The sequence below is a fragment of the Elephas maximus genome, chromosome 1 (genome assembly GCF_024166365.1).
Source record: "Elephas maximus indicus isolate mEleMax1 chromosome 1, mEleMax1 primary haplotype, whole genome shotgun sequence".
Classification (NCBI taxonomy): domain Eukaryota; kingdom Metazoa; phylum Chordata; class Mammalia; order Proboscidea; family Elephantidae; genus Elephas; species Elephas maximus.
In genome coordinates, this window is record NC_064819.1 from 118,512,893 (window position 1) to 118,527,820 (window position 14,928).

General features: G+C 42.8%; 2 protein-coding genes across 7 annotated transcripts in view; one reads left to right on the top strand and one right to left on the bottom strand.

Annotated features, from left to right (window-relative positions):
* Positions 1–1,324, bottom strand: part of CILK1 (ciliogenesis associated kinase 1) — a 68,989-nt gene extending 67,665 nt beyond the window's left edge. For all 4 annotated transcript variants that reach the window (XM_049894375.1, XM_049894354.1, XM_049894365.1 and 1 more), the window contains exon 1: positions 1,085–1,324. The gene's annotated coding sequence lies outside the window, so the exon portion shown is untranslated. The remainder of the gene's footprint in view (positions 1–1,084) is intronic.
* A 103-nt stretch (positions 1,325–1,427) lies between these two features.
* The window catches only part of FBXO9 (F-box protein 9), a 31,341-nt gene continuing 17,840 nt past the window's right edge, over positions 1,428–14,928 (top strand). Inside the window, exons 1-2 of one of the 3 annotated variants that reach the window (XM_049894394.1) lie at positions 1,428–1,596; positions 11,211–11,297. In XM_049894394.1, the coding sequence (XP_049750351.1) occupies positions 1,594–1,596; positions 11,211–11,297 (90 nt within the window). In that variant the 5' untranslated portion in view covers positions 1,428–1,593. Of the gene's footprint in view, positions 1,597–4,033; positions 4,359–11,210; positions 11,298–14,928 lie in introns of those variants that run through there. The other 2 variants (XM_049894405.1, XM_049894389.1) reach the window with 2 other exon arrangements.

Below are 14,928 nucleotides of genomic sequence, written 5' to 3' on the forward strand. Positions count from 1 at the left end.
TCTGACCTTGGACAAGGCAATAAGGCAATGTGGGAAGAGGGAAACAAAAAGTGGGCAGGGTCACTGCAAGTTTTGCACAAGTGATGGTCCTCAAGTAAACAGAAAGGCCTTAAACACTCTTTATTGAATTACAGCACTTTGTTGAGAAACTATTTCAAATGTGCATATATATGCATACATTAACTTCTACCATAGATAACATGATTATGACACAAATTCTTAATAACTTATACGATGACTATGTAAGTTTAAAGCTCGTTTTAATTTTATATTTAGCAATGGTACAATTCACTATTGGGGTCACATCCTGAAAGCACACTCACTGGAAAATGTGAGAAATGAAAACTGTAACTCTTCCATTATTAGAAAAGAGTGCTCTGGGCCAAAATAAAAAAACACAAGCACCAGTACCTTAGAGCAATCAGCCCACACGCAAAACTCAAGGTGGTATTCTCTCAGCATAATCCAGCTTTGGCAAAAACTGATTTTCATTTTATTACAAGTGGAAATGAGTACTCTTTTGCATAGAATGATGCATTAAACTACCTTAAATATAAACCTGAAAATAGCCTTTAATGTTAGTGTCAAAGTCAAACTTTAAAAGGTATATTACAAAAGAAATGATCGTTCTGGAAAAATCCTTCAACATCCTTCCCATAACATCTACTCAGACTAGTAAGAAACCAGAGCAGAAAGAAATCCAGTGAAAAATGGTTGCACATAAGTGTGTGAGGATTCTTGCTCAGACCCCTTTTGGGACAGCTAAGGGCCTAGTCTGGAAAATTCCAAGAGCAACTCCTTAACAGCCCCCCAAAAGGGGCTTAAATCAGGCAAGGATCATCCCATTTTTTAAGTCTAAACGGTAAACACCCACCACAACCTTACAGGCTCCGAGAAACGGGAGTTTTCATGCCAGAAGGGAGAGATCCACAGGATCGCTAAAAGAACTACAGCCCCATTAACCTCTTCCTCCCCTCCGATCCCTCGCGGGGTCGCCAGATAGTGGTCCCTCCGCAGCTCCAGTCAGTTACCCCAAGTGACAGGTCGCCGAGCAGAAGCCCTTAAATTCCCGACCCCTACTTACAGGCGCCACGAACGCAGGCGGGGCCCGCCCGTGCGGTGAGCGCAGCTCCTCTGCCAGTGGGGCGCAGCAGCCCGTTCGAGACCTGGAAATGGGGACGATCCCTGCTAGGAGAGGTCGAGGGGTCCTTGCAGGGACGCCCGGGAAGTCCCGCGAGTCGCTCGGGCCGCGCGGCGCATGGCAGTGCAGCAGGAACTCGGCCGCTTTCCAGCCTCCGGCAGGAAAACAAACAAAAGGCAGGGTGGCTTCTAGTGGGGACGACCGGCCGCTTTCCCTGGGAAAGTTACCCTGCAGCTCCCCTCGCTGGCCCTGCGCGTCCCTGCACCGTGACCAGGCAGGCCGGGGGGCGCGGAGCCGCTCCGAACGCTCTGGGCAAAGGGCAGGACAGAGCCCGAGCTCCCCGCAGCGAGCCCACCCAAATGTGAGCTCCAACGATCGGCTGTAGCAAGTATAAAAATTCAGAAATGGAAGCTGTGGATGGATGCTCAGAGAACATTTAACCAAAGGTAATCATGGTGAGAACATTTTCCTGATTTTAAAAAACGCAACTCTTTGCCTGGTAGCATTCGTTTGAACTTTGAGGGTTTTTATTTAGTTAGCGGAAACCCTGGTGGTGTAGTGGTCAAGTGTTATGGCTGCTAACCAAAAGGTCAGCAGTTGGAAGGCACCAGGCGCTCCTTGGAAACTCTATGGGGGCAGTTCTACTCTGTCCTATAGGGTCGCTATGAGTCGGAATCGACTCGACAGCAGTGGGTTTGGTGTTTTGGTTATTTAGTTAGCAACTTTAGATTGGAACACTGGATTGTTTTCCAGGTGGGAAACTGACCAGATATCTTCTACACAATTGTCCTTCTGTGTGTAACTAGTTATATGAACACCACATGGTTTTAAAACACATTCATTTATGTCATAATTGCTAGTGGAGAGGAGACGTTACCTTAACTCATCCGTGTAATGCCTTCCTCAAAGCTTCGAGGAGACCAGGTTTAAATTTACATAATTGCTCTTAAACAATGGCTCTCAAATTTTATCCTTAGGCACCAGAATCACCTGGAGGTCTTTTAAAGCAGATTCCTGCGACCCATCCCTAGAGTTTCCGGTGCTGATGCTGCTGGCCAGGAAACCACACTTTGGGAACCAAAGCTACAAATTTTAATCAATAAGGCAGTAACCCTTTTCCAATGGAACTGACTCAATGGCAATGGGGGTAAACCCTTTAACAGGGAAGAAGGGGTTGGCAGTCTGCCCTTATTTCCAAAATATCAGCCAGCGAAAACCCTATGGATCACAATGGTCCAATCCAGCTGTTCACTGGGTCACCATGAGTCAGGGGCAGCCAACAACAACAACCCTTTAACACACTGTGGATCCTTCTCTGAGTTTAAATCTCCCAACTCATCACCATATCAATTTTTCTCTATTTTTAATTTTGAATTCTATGGCTAATGAAAAGAGAAAATTGTTATCAACGAAAAGATAGGGAAACAAGAAATCCCCAAATTCTTAAGGTCTAATACTAACTATGCAAATCCTGGTGGCTAGTGGCTAAGAGCTACAGCTGCTAACCAAAATGTGGCCAGTTCGAATCCACCAAGCACCCCTTGGGAACCTTATGGGGCAGTTCTACTGTGTCCTATAGGGTCACTATGAGTCAGAATCCACTTGATGGCAACAGGTTTTAATACTGTTCCCTTAAAAGGAAATCCTGGTGGTGCAGTGGTTAAGAGTAATGGCTGCTAACCAAGAGGTCAGCAGTTCCAATCCACCAGGCGCTCCTTGGAAACCCTGTGGGGCAGTTCTTCTCTGTCCTATAGGGTCGCTTTGAGTCGGAATCAACTGGACTCCAAGTTTTTTTTTTTTTAATCCAAAAGGTGGATCCTACTATTAAAACACGGCATTTATAGCTTCTTTATTATAGCTCACCATTCTATCCCTTTATCTTTTTTTCTTTTGCATCCATTTCTCCAGCGAGAATCTACTGCTTCTAAACTTTCCAAAATAATAGATTAGAGATTCAAAAGCTGTGAGCTTGTTGAACATAGCATTTTCGAATCCTGTTGACTATTATTAGTCCCTGGCACCTAGAAGAAACTTTAGACATTCAGTATATGTTTATTGAATAAAGGTAAGAGGCTATGACGACTATGGGTTTTCATATAACATGCAAACTTCCGTATTTAAAAGTATTTTAAGTGTGGACAAATAAAATATCGTCGGATCAATAAGAGGACCTTCAGCTGCATTAAATGCGGCACTTGTGCGTTTGGATTTTAAAAGGTGGGGCGAGGAGCGTGTGTAAATTCCCGCACGCAACGCAGGCCATGAGACTACAAATCCCGGAGTGCCTTGCGAGCTCCGTTCCCGCAGGACTGGGTTTTCAGGCCCTGCAGGTCCCACCAGTTACTCTTTGGGATTTGTAGTGACATAAGCTTTGCCTTAGGCTCAGTGCAGCCTCTGACGCTCTCCTAAGCGCATCGTTTTATCAACCCCACAGACCCCACCTGTGTTCTCGAACAGTTTAATTGTCTATAGCAGTCTTTAACTATTACAGAGGCTCACTGTTTCCCAGCATTCGTGGCGCCAAACTTTAATCAGAGTCGCAGAGGACAACGCGGCGACTGTCTCGAGCGCCCAGTTCGATGCTCCTTAGGGCGGCCCGCAGCACGAAATTTGGGTTACGAATATTTTTAGAGATAATGCGTGTCCAAGTTTGCGTAAGCCGTCTCCACTGAGCTGAATACGTGGGCTGAGTTTGGGGTCCGGAAAGTGGTACCCTCACCCCCGGATCTGGCTCGCGCACACAGTAGGCCTACGCCACTTCACACGCCACTAGGCGGCGCGCGCGGGGCTGGGACCCGAGCCGCGCAGGCGGACGGGCGGCGGCGACACTGCGCATGCTGGGTGCGCCGGCGCAGTTTTCCGCAGCAGAGGGGCAGCTCCCCGGCGGTGTCTGGAGTCCCTATTAGGGCCGACGCTCTAGTACTCCCACAGTTCTCGGCCTCGGCTGGCAGCGGGTGCCCCTTCGCTCCCCGAGTCCCCCGGCCGCCGCCAGCGCGCCCCAGTCTGGCCCCTTGCCCCGCGAAAATGGCTGCCGTACGCCGGGCCCGCAGTTACTGCCGCTGCCTGGTGCGCTTCTCCGACCGAGAACTCTGCTAAGCCCCGCTGCAGCAGACAGGCAGGAGTAGACACCCGGACACCCAGCACCCCTCACTAGAGGGGGCGGTGCAGAGGGGGCGCGGAGAGCCCCTCGACCGCGGGCGACCGCCCCGCCAGCATGGTAACCTGGAGAGGAGGCACGGGAGTACACTGGGTGGAGGGGGCGGTGTACGGGGTAGGGCAGGCCTGGGGAGACCCACGAGAGAACAGGAAGTGGAGACTGGGAGGAGTGGGAGATGCACGGCCGCCCCCCATCACAGGAGCCCCTGGCACGAGAGGGAGTGGAGGAGGTGCCCAGCTCTGACCGGTCCTCAGGGTTCCTTCCTGCTGACTCCCCCTCAAGCCGGGAGGAGGGAACAGGGTTTGCTAGACAGCCGAGAAAACGCTTCTTTTAGACCCACTGAGGATACTGAGCCAGTGAGCATTGAAAGGAGCTGTCGTAGCGTCTGAAACGGGGGAAGAACCTTGGCATGCGGAGACACTTGTTGATTGCTCCCCCTAGGGAAAGCTGTGCCCACAGAGAAGCCGTTCTAGCCACTTAAGGAGGCCTGGGTTTAGGACGCACCTGCCCCGTGAGGCGTCAGTGCCTTGGGGAGGTGTTGGCAGGCGTTCTTGGCAGCGTGAAGTTGGAGGTACTGTGTCTCACTCAACAAACAGCAGTGAGGGCCTGAGCAGCGTCATTGCCATCCAAATGAGGAGACTGAGCTAAGCTCCAGAGTTTGGCAGCACAAATTCCCTAGGACTGTTGCATGTTGAAATATGTAGTCTTTGCTCTATGCAGTCTGATTTGTGCAAGTTAGATGCCTCTCTTTGACTTCGAAATTTGGGATACTGACCTATGGCCAGGGTTAAACATCAAGAATGAAATGATCCAGGGACAGATTAACCGGTAAGCAAGGTACTGCCTTGATGGCTCAGTGGTTAAAGTGCTCGGTTGCTAACCTAAAGGTCAGCAATTGGAACCCACCAGCTGCTCCATGAGAGAAAGGTGTGGCATTCTGCTTCCTTAAATATTTAGAGCCATGGAAATCCTGTGGGGTAGTTCTGTTATGCTCTGTTCTGTATGGTCACTATGAGTTGGAATTGACTGCACGCTGTGAGTTTTTGTTTTTTTTTAAGGGGCTTTAAGATATCCACAGGCTTACTTGTGTTTACTTACTAATTTGTAGTGCACAATTTCACATGGTTTTCACCACATCAGTAGAAACAGGAGAAGCTGTGCACTACAGATTAGTAAGTAAGCCCGTGTGCACCCCTGCTTATTGGGTAACCTGTCCATATCTGATATCAAACTGATTAGTTCATAGTGGACAGCCAAATATTTATTGAATAAATGAATGGTTGACTGAATTTTTTAATTAATCTGTGTGGTGCCCTGAATTACTTAATATGGCTCGTCTAGCCATAGTCTTTGTAACTCCCACCAAGTGACTGGGTGGGACTATGCAAATGAGTGCTTGTGGGGGTGGGACCATGTAAATAAGGTGTATAGAACCCTAACAAGGGAATTGCTCAGTTTTGCCATCCCACTAGGCTTAAAGACAGACACAGAGAGAGAGAGGAGCTGTACGCATAAGACAGAAAGGTAGCAGAACCAGGACAGAGAGGGAGCGGTGTAACACCAGAGACAGCAAGAGATGGTGGCAGCAGATTGGGAGCAAGAAAGCTGAGTGTCTTTGGGCAGGAGCCATCCTGGTGGAGTAGGGTGCCTCTGGGCACTTATTGGCGGAGCTGAAAGAGCTTTGTAACACTTGCCCGAGGTGCCAAGGGCCAGAGAGAGTCCTGCTTGTAGCACTGCTGAGAAGAGTCTGCCCTGATGAAAAAACCGTACCCCGAGCTGAGCATTCCTGAACCTGAATTGTAACCAGTACTTCCATCATAAACCCCATAACTGCGTGTATGGTCTGCGAGTTCTGTGTGGCTGTTGCAGTCAATTATCGAACCCAGCAGAGAAGTAGAGTGTGCCCTGGGAGGGATGGTAGGTGTCAGAATTGGTGAAAAGGCTGGAGGGTGGCGTCAACGTCTGACATCTGCCTCGTAGGTATCGGCTTTGGGCTGTTGATGCTGATGATGATTGTTCCCCTTGTGAAGTTAGGGGAGATGTGACGCTGCCACCATGCCTTTTTTACAACCTGGAAATAGAAAAAGCACTGATTGACTTTGCTCCTAAACTTTCAGAAGTAATTCTAGTGACTGGATGAAGCACGTAATCTTATAATTAACCCCATCTGTGAAACAGGAGTAAGTGATGAATACAGGAGTTACTCAAGTGAAAGATGATGATTAGGTCAAACTCTTATGAAAAAATAAATGATACAGTTATAATCTTTGGATGACAGCTGAGTTCTCATTTCAAGTGGTACTTGATTTGATAAAGTGTAATAAAACCCCACATTTGATAGTTTCTTAGTGTTTTTGTGGTTATATTTAAACTGTCAAAAATCAAAGTAATAATGAAGTAGAGCTCTTATAACAGGGAGCTCAGAGGAGAAGAAAGGTGAATAGAAATAGCAAAGTGAGGAAGAAGGAAAAGGCATTCCATATGGAGAGAACTAAAGCCGTTTAGTATGACTGCTAGCAAGAGTTAGAAGGCTAAATAAGAGCCTTGAAAGTTATCCTGGGGAACTCAGGTCTTGTCTTATTAACTGTACTTATAGATAACAATAATAAATTAGACTCATATTTGAGAAGAAAGAGATACACTTTTCAGTGGGATCTGTAAGTTCTGAGTCTTTTATTACTGTAAAACCTACGAAAGACGAAACGTGTAAGATGGAAACCTGTCAGAGAAGGAAAACTCAAATATTTTCCACTGATAGAGATACAAGAATGTAAGACTGCATCCTGTTGAAGGCGGAATACTTGTGAGATCCAGAAAAACAAGGGAGTTCCAACTCCCACAGGTTTCGCTATGTATATTTTGACTATTAGTGATGTTCCTAGTAAGAAAACTTTCCAGCGTAAAAATATTGTACTTGACAGTATTTTAAGAGATTACATTTTCTGTTAAGTTTCAATTTTCTGGAAATTCTTACAAGTTCTTAGCCTCATTTATTTATTCACTGATTTAGCCTTTACAGTGTGCCAAGCACTGTACCATGTCCTAACTAGTGTAAGCTGTAAAGGCAATTCTGCTTTGAGCCTGGTTGCCAGAGATAAGATAGGAAGGAAGACTGACTGACTTTGAGCTGTAAAATAGCGGAAGTATGTGTGGTTGCTGCATTCAAAAGATATCATTAATATGAACTGTTTTGCCCTGGAAATGAACTTACTCAACTAAAATTTGCAGCTCACCATCAATTTGTGGCTTACCATCTTTAGAACTAACAAAGTTAAATAGGCTTTATTATTTTCTGGTTTCTTCCAAGGTCATTTCCCTGATTGCCACATTTCTTCATAGGACTGAATACATTTAAATATTGAGCAAGTTCAGCTTGCTAATAAGACTATTAGCTAACAGACTTACTAAAGAAACATTTTGTTTTCACTGGGTGGTTGGATTCTGTTTAATTTAGTAAACATTTATTGAAAATGAAGGATAAAATGAAGAAGTCTGACCTGAGAACTCTTTTAAGCCCCAAGCCATGCACAGTAATTCCAGTCCCACTTTATACCACTTTAAGCCAGTCTAATATATAAAAATCTGGATTTATAAAACAGATCAAACAGAAGGGCTTCTTTACAAAAGCATTTGCTAATGCATGTCTTTGACTAAAGAGCTTTCCTAGGGTGTTTAAAATATTAATAAACAGACAAAAGTCATATATTGACATGGAACACATTTAACAGCACGCCAGTTTTGTAAAAGGGGCTACACCTGTATCTGGATTATAGTCGGTAAGTGATCAGTGAAGTAAAATCCATGTGCTGAACTCTGTGCCATAACTAAATGTTTTGGGTTTTTTTCTGGAGCAAATTTTTTTTTTTTTTTTAAATCAAACTACCAAAACATTTCAAACTGGAGCCTAGTGTATCAGATTTTATCTGACTGGAGTCACTAAATTTATCTGCTGAGAAGGTATCTAGAGAGAAGCAACCATACACTTCATTGGCATGAAACCTACAGTATTTTCTGTTTTGGTAATTGCTGAAATTTATGAACACTAAAATTATTTGGGATTGGTTTTTTGTTTTGTTTTTACCTCAGTTGGACTCAAACAGTTACATTTGGAGCCTCTGCCATACCACTCTGACAACTTACTGCATTTCAAAACATTTCCTGATGGGAAACATAACATTCCCTCTGAGGTAGTCTTGCCCCCCCCCCAAAAAAAACAAATAAACAACCTATATCTCCTTATCTAATCAAACCTTTCTAGATCCAGCTACAATTTACAGGAAATAACTCAAAAGGAACATATTTACTAACACCTCAACAAAATCCAGATAGTGGAAGAGTATAGAAAAAAATGACTTGGCTTGTCAGCAAATAAATTGCAAGAAAAAAGCAAGTGAGAGGAGAGGAAACATTTAAATTATAATAGAGTTAAGAGACATATCACCCAATTGCACTATGTGAAACTTACTTGAATCTTGATTGCACATACTGTAAAATATATGTATTTTATACATATGACATTTTGAGACATTGGTAATATGAATACTGTGGGTATTTGATAGCAAAGCATTATTTTTTACACTGGTATTATTCAAGTTGAGTCATGGGTACTTGAGGGTTAATTTACTATTCTTTTTAATAGGTCTAAATGTTTTTCTTATTAAAAGTTATAAAATTCACACTTCTTTTGTGGTAGAACTAAAAAAGAAAACCAAAGACCAAAATCCTTTTTTTCTGTATTTTAGTGTTGGGGGAAAAAATATAATCTTCAGCAACTGATAATGAATTTTTATTTTCTTAGAGATTTACTTTGATAATGCATTGCACTGCTCTGAGCAGTCAAAAATGTATTCAACCAGTTAAAAATTGGTGTATGTAGTAGACAAGAATCAATTTCAGTGAAGGGAAGGACAACACACAATACAAGGGAAGTCAGCACAGTTAGACCAGAGCAAAAGCTATGAAGTTTCCTGAACATACCCAAACACTTTGAGAGACAGAAAAGCAGGGGCCTGGGGACCATAGTTTCAGGGTATATCTTGGTCAATTGGCATAACAAAGTTTATTAAGAAAACGTTCTACGTCCCACTTTGGCGAGTGGCATCTGAGGTCTTAAAAGCTTGTGAATGGCCATCTGAGATACAGCAATTGGTCCCTTCCCACTTGGAGCAAAGGAAAATGAAGAAAGCCAAAGACACAAGGAAAATATTAGCCCAAAGGACTAAAGGACCACATGAACCAGAGACTCCACCAGCCTGAAACCAGAAGAACTAGATGGTGGCCAGCTACTACCAATGACAGCCTCTACAGGAAACACAACAGAGAGTCCTGGACAGAGCAGGAGAAAAACAGAACAGAGCTCAAATTCAAGTAAAAAGACCAGACTTGAGGGTGTGAAAGAGACTGGAGGAATCCCCGGAACTGTGGCACTTGGACACGCTGTTAACCCAGAGTTGAAACCATTCCTGAAGCTTACTCTTCAGACAAAGATTAGACAGGACTGTAAAACAAGAAATAATACACGTGAGGAATGTGCTTCTTAGTTCGGCCAGATACATGAGACCAAATGGGCAACTCCTGTCCAAAAGCAGGATGAGAAGGCAGGACGGGACAGGAGCTGATCGAATGGACATAGGGAAACTGGGATGGAAAGGGGGAGTGTGCTGGCATATTGTGGGATTGCAGCTAATGTCACAAAACAATATGTAAATTTTTGAGAAATTAACTTAATCTGTATACTTTCATCTAAAGCACAATAGAAAAAAAAAAATTGGTCTAAGCCTTGCTGTGTGTTATTCTCAACAGCAATAAAATAAATAAAATTTAGGAAAAAAAAAACCCAGGAGAAAGTGGGCTCCTGGAATCCAAAGGAGAATTTCAGGAAGGAGAGAATGGCTGAAGGAGTCAATAGCACACAGAAAAGGGTACCTCAGATCCAGCAGCTGGAAGGTAACTGTTGACCTTAGCAAGAAGGGGTGCTGGGTCAAGAGCCATGTTACAACTGGTTGAGAAATGAATGGGAGGGAGGGAAAGGGAGACAAGGCCAGTAGGTCCCAACCTAGGGTCTGCCAACAGGTGCTGGGCTGGCTTACCTGGGAAGCTTGTCAATAATACAGATCCTTGGAGGCAGCAGACCTGGGTTTGAGACCTAGCTCTGCATTTTATTAGCTATATAAACTAGGGCAAATTTCTTATAGTTTCATTAAACGTTAACTATTTTTTTTATAAGTCATACTACTTACAGGGTTCCTGAAAAGATTGAACTAGTTAACAAAGCATTAAAAAAAAATGCATTAAACTAGAAGAAAACCTGAAAATAATGTTTATTATAGATTATCAGTAGTTACATGATGTGTATTGATGAAGGAGTTGGTTTCATTTACACCATTACATTAATCATATATCAAATGATTTGTGAATAGTAATGAACTTGGGATGATATATATAATTACATTGATTTTTGGATGAACAATACTGATGTTAAATTTTGGGGTGAATGTTGAGGTTCACAGACATTAATCCTGTATTTTGGAATAGAGGATATGCTTTTGACTCATTTTCCTCTAGAAATAAATACCCAAAAGAAACCAAACCCGTTGCTCTCAAGTCGTTTCTGACTTATAGTAACTCTATAGGACAGAGTAGAACTACCCCATAGGGTTTCCACAGAGCACCTGGTAGATTTGAACTGCCAGCCTTTTGGTGAGCAGCATAGCTCTTAACCGCTGTGCCATCAGGGTTTCCTAGCAACAGGAAGGCCTCAGATCCAATCTAGAGCCTTGTTACTCATGGTGAGGTGCTGAAAGTGTTGACATTATGGTCCTAAATAGCAGGTAGCTGATAGGAGGTATAGGTTACAAAAGGAAACTGGCGATTGCATATTCTTGATCATTATTGTGGTTTTCTTTTCTTTAGGCAGAAGCTGAGGAAGACTGTCATTCTGATTCTGTCAGAGCAGATGATGATGATGAAAATGAAAGCCCAGCTGAAACAGATCTGCAGGCATGTCTCTGAACTTGTGTCCTTGTTCCATGCTTTCCACACGTAAACAGAGATCGGTCATAATTATGAAGATTTGTGGGTTCTTGTTTGTGTTGAATTAACTTTATTTTCTTACCAGTTTATAGAATACTTTATAACTATGTTTTAGATTTCTTTTTCTGTAAAAAGAAGTATAAATCATTGCTGTCTTGTAGCTTGGTATATGGGGTTAAAGTATTCAAACCAAAGCTTAAATATGACTCAAGCCCATAGCCTTAAAGAAAAAGATTGAGACTTGACACCTAAAAGTTGAAGACTTCTGTATATGGCAAGAGATAAAAACTTAAGAGAAATGGTCGCCCAGAAAAATGGCCCACAACATTTGTTCAGAGGATTGATATCTTCAATATGCAGAGCTGTCTTACGAATTAGTAAGAGGAACACAGAATAGAAAGATAGGAATGGACAGTTAATGGAAAAAATAATGCAAATGACTATTAAACATTTGAGAAGATCAGTCTCATTAGTAATGAAAAAAAGCTGTGGTTGTACAGCGGGTAAGTACTCAGCTGTTAACCACGCAGCCGTTAACTGAAAGGTTGGCAGTTCAGACCCACTGGCTGCTCTGCAGGAGAAAGACCTGTCAATGTGTTCCCATAAAGATTACAGTCAAGAAAATCATATAGGACAGTTCTACTCTGCCACATGGGGTGCCTATGATTTGGAAATCAATTTGACAGTACCTGACAACTACAGTGATGAAAAAAATACAAATTAAGTATACAATAAGATATTTTTTAAAAATAATCAGGTTAGCGAATAATGCTCATTGTTCTCCAGGTTTTAAGGACCTTATGCAGTATACATGAAAACGTAAATTGCTGTAATTTTTCTGGAGGGCAGACTGGCAATATGTGTCAAAACGAAAAACATATGTTCCCTTTTATCCAGCAATTTTGTTTCTGAGAAATTGATTCTAAATGGGGAAAGTGAGTAAATTCGCATGTATAAAGATGTTTATTGTGGCATTGCTTATATGGAAAAATGAAATACAACCTATGTATCGCTTGTGTTAAGTAATGGGAGCCCTGGTGGTGCAGTAGTTAAGAGTTTGGCTGCTAACCAAGAAGTTGGCAGTTCAAATCCACCAGCTGCTCCTTGGAATCCATATAGCACAGTTCTATTCTGTCCTATAGGGTCACTAAGAGTCGGAATCGACTTGACAGCAACGTGTTTGGTTTGGGTTTTCTTGTTAACTAATGATGCATTCATACAGTGAAATGCACTGGAGCCACTTAAAACAGTGAGGTAAATTTTTATACATTGAAAAATATTCTCTAATTAGTTCAATGTGTCTCACTTATTTAAGAAGAAAAATCAGCTGTCTTCAGATCAACTTCTGGTGACCCCATGTGTTGCAGAGTAGACTGCATAGGGTTTTCATGGCGGTGATCTTTCGGAAACAGATCACCAGGCCTTACTTCCAAGGAGACTCTGGTTGGTTTCGAATTGCCAGCCTTTCGGTTAGAAACTGAACAGTTAACCATTTGCACCACCTGGGGACTTAATTAACTTATAAGCTTTCTCATATTTTTTTATTTGGAATACATCATGTAGTAGATGGGAAGAGTGCTGCTGAAGATTCTGAGATCAGAAGTGTGTGTGTTGTGTGTCGGAAGAGAGAGGGTGTGAACGCTGTACAGAATGTATTGACAAGTTACTTCTAAAATTTTATACCTATGTATCTTTTATATGTGCTCCACTTTTTTTAAGCCAAGAATAATACACATATTACTGTTAGCAGTGGCCCTCTTTGGGAAGAAGGCTGTCCTGAATTTTCTGGGAAGGTAACTCTGAGGTGGAGATTATCGTGCAGGAGGTTTATTAGGGTGTCGTCAACTCAGTCCAGGTTTTCCAGTGAGATATATAAATATATTTATAGATTAAAAAAAAAAACCATACGCATTCCCGTTGAGTTGATTCCGACTCATAGCAACCCTATAGGACAGAGGAGAACTGCCCTATAGGGTTTCCAAGGAGTGGCTACTGGATTTGAACTGCCAGCCTTTTGGTTAGCAGCCATAGCTCTTAACCACTGTGCTGCCAGGTCTCCTTATTTATAGATAGATACCATATTTTTGTGTACATAATGCATACCTTCTACCTTTGTTTGCCAACCACGCCCTCCCCCTCCCCAGAGAAGTATTTTTTTAAGCGCCGCTGTGCCAATTTTTTTTTACACATTGCTGTAAAAATATTAGCATAGCATGCTTACAGAAATACCTTGTGGGGAGAGGATGCAGTCGGCAAACAAGCATAGAAGGTGTGTGTTATTTGCGTAAAAATACAGTAAATATATAGATATAAAGATACATATATAGAGAGAGATTGCTTTACTTCAAGGAATTGACTCACGCAGTTGTGAGGGGCTACCGAGGTCAGACAACAGTCTGGAGACTACTGCAGGCTTACATCCTGAGCTCTGTAGGTCAGGTGACAGGAAGAGTGAGGTGAGAGTGCCGCCAAAATATACTTTATACTCTAGAGGCAGAACACATCCCAGGGAAACTCTTTTTGCTCTTAAAGGCCTTCAACTAATTGACCATATTACTTGTGATTACACTAGATTAGATATAAAGTTACTACATTACAGTGTTGAAGGTGATCTGCTTTACTTAAGGTGAACTGATTTAATCACATGTAACTTAACTCAGCAATAGCAACTAGACTAGTGTTTGGCCAAACAACTGGAAGCGTGCTCTTGGAATCAACACCTGTGGAAGGAAGGAAAGGAAGCAGGAGTGGGCAGAGGGAGAGGTTAAGTTGGGATGCAGTCTAAATGGAATGCTTTAGCCGATGGCTGTGGGGAGTTCAAAGATGGAATAACATTTCAGAGTTGGCCTGACTTACAGCAAGGAGGCAACAGCCAAAGGGGGTGACCACTGAGGGCTGTTATTCATTAGTACTCCCAGCAGTTGGGGTGATAAGTTCTTATTCCTGAAGGGAGACGTGGGCAGCACATCAGAGTTTACCACACAGTTTTTCTGTGTTTTAATATTTTTAAATGATATGTCCTAGAAAAATACTCCTTTTTTAGTAAAAGAATGTTTGTTAAAAGACTTCAGACAGAGAATCCCTGATGGAGCAGGAGAACAGTAGGATGCAGATCTCAAAATTCTGATAAAAAGACCAGACTTAATCGTCTGACTGATACTAGAGGGACCCCGGAGGTCATGGTCCCTGGACCCTTTGTTAGCCCAAGACTGGAGCCACTCCCGAAGCCAACTTTTCAGACAGGGATTGGACTGGACTATAAGACAGAAAATGATACTGGTGAGGAGTGAGCTTCTTGGCTCAAGTAGACACAGGAGACTATGTAGGCAGCTCCTGTCTGGATGGGAGATGAGAAGGCAAAGGGGGTCAGAAGCTGGCTGAATGGACAGAGGGAATACAGGGTGGAGAGGAGGAGTGTGCTGTCTCATTAGGGGGAGAGCAGCTAGGAGTACATAGCAAGGTGTGTGTAAGTTTTGATATGAAAGACTGACTTGATTTGTAAACTTTGACTTAAAGCACAATAAAAAAAAAAAAACTTCAGGCACACCTACAGAATTTTTAGCAACACTGGTAGTGTTTACTAGATGATTCATTCCAA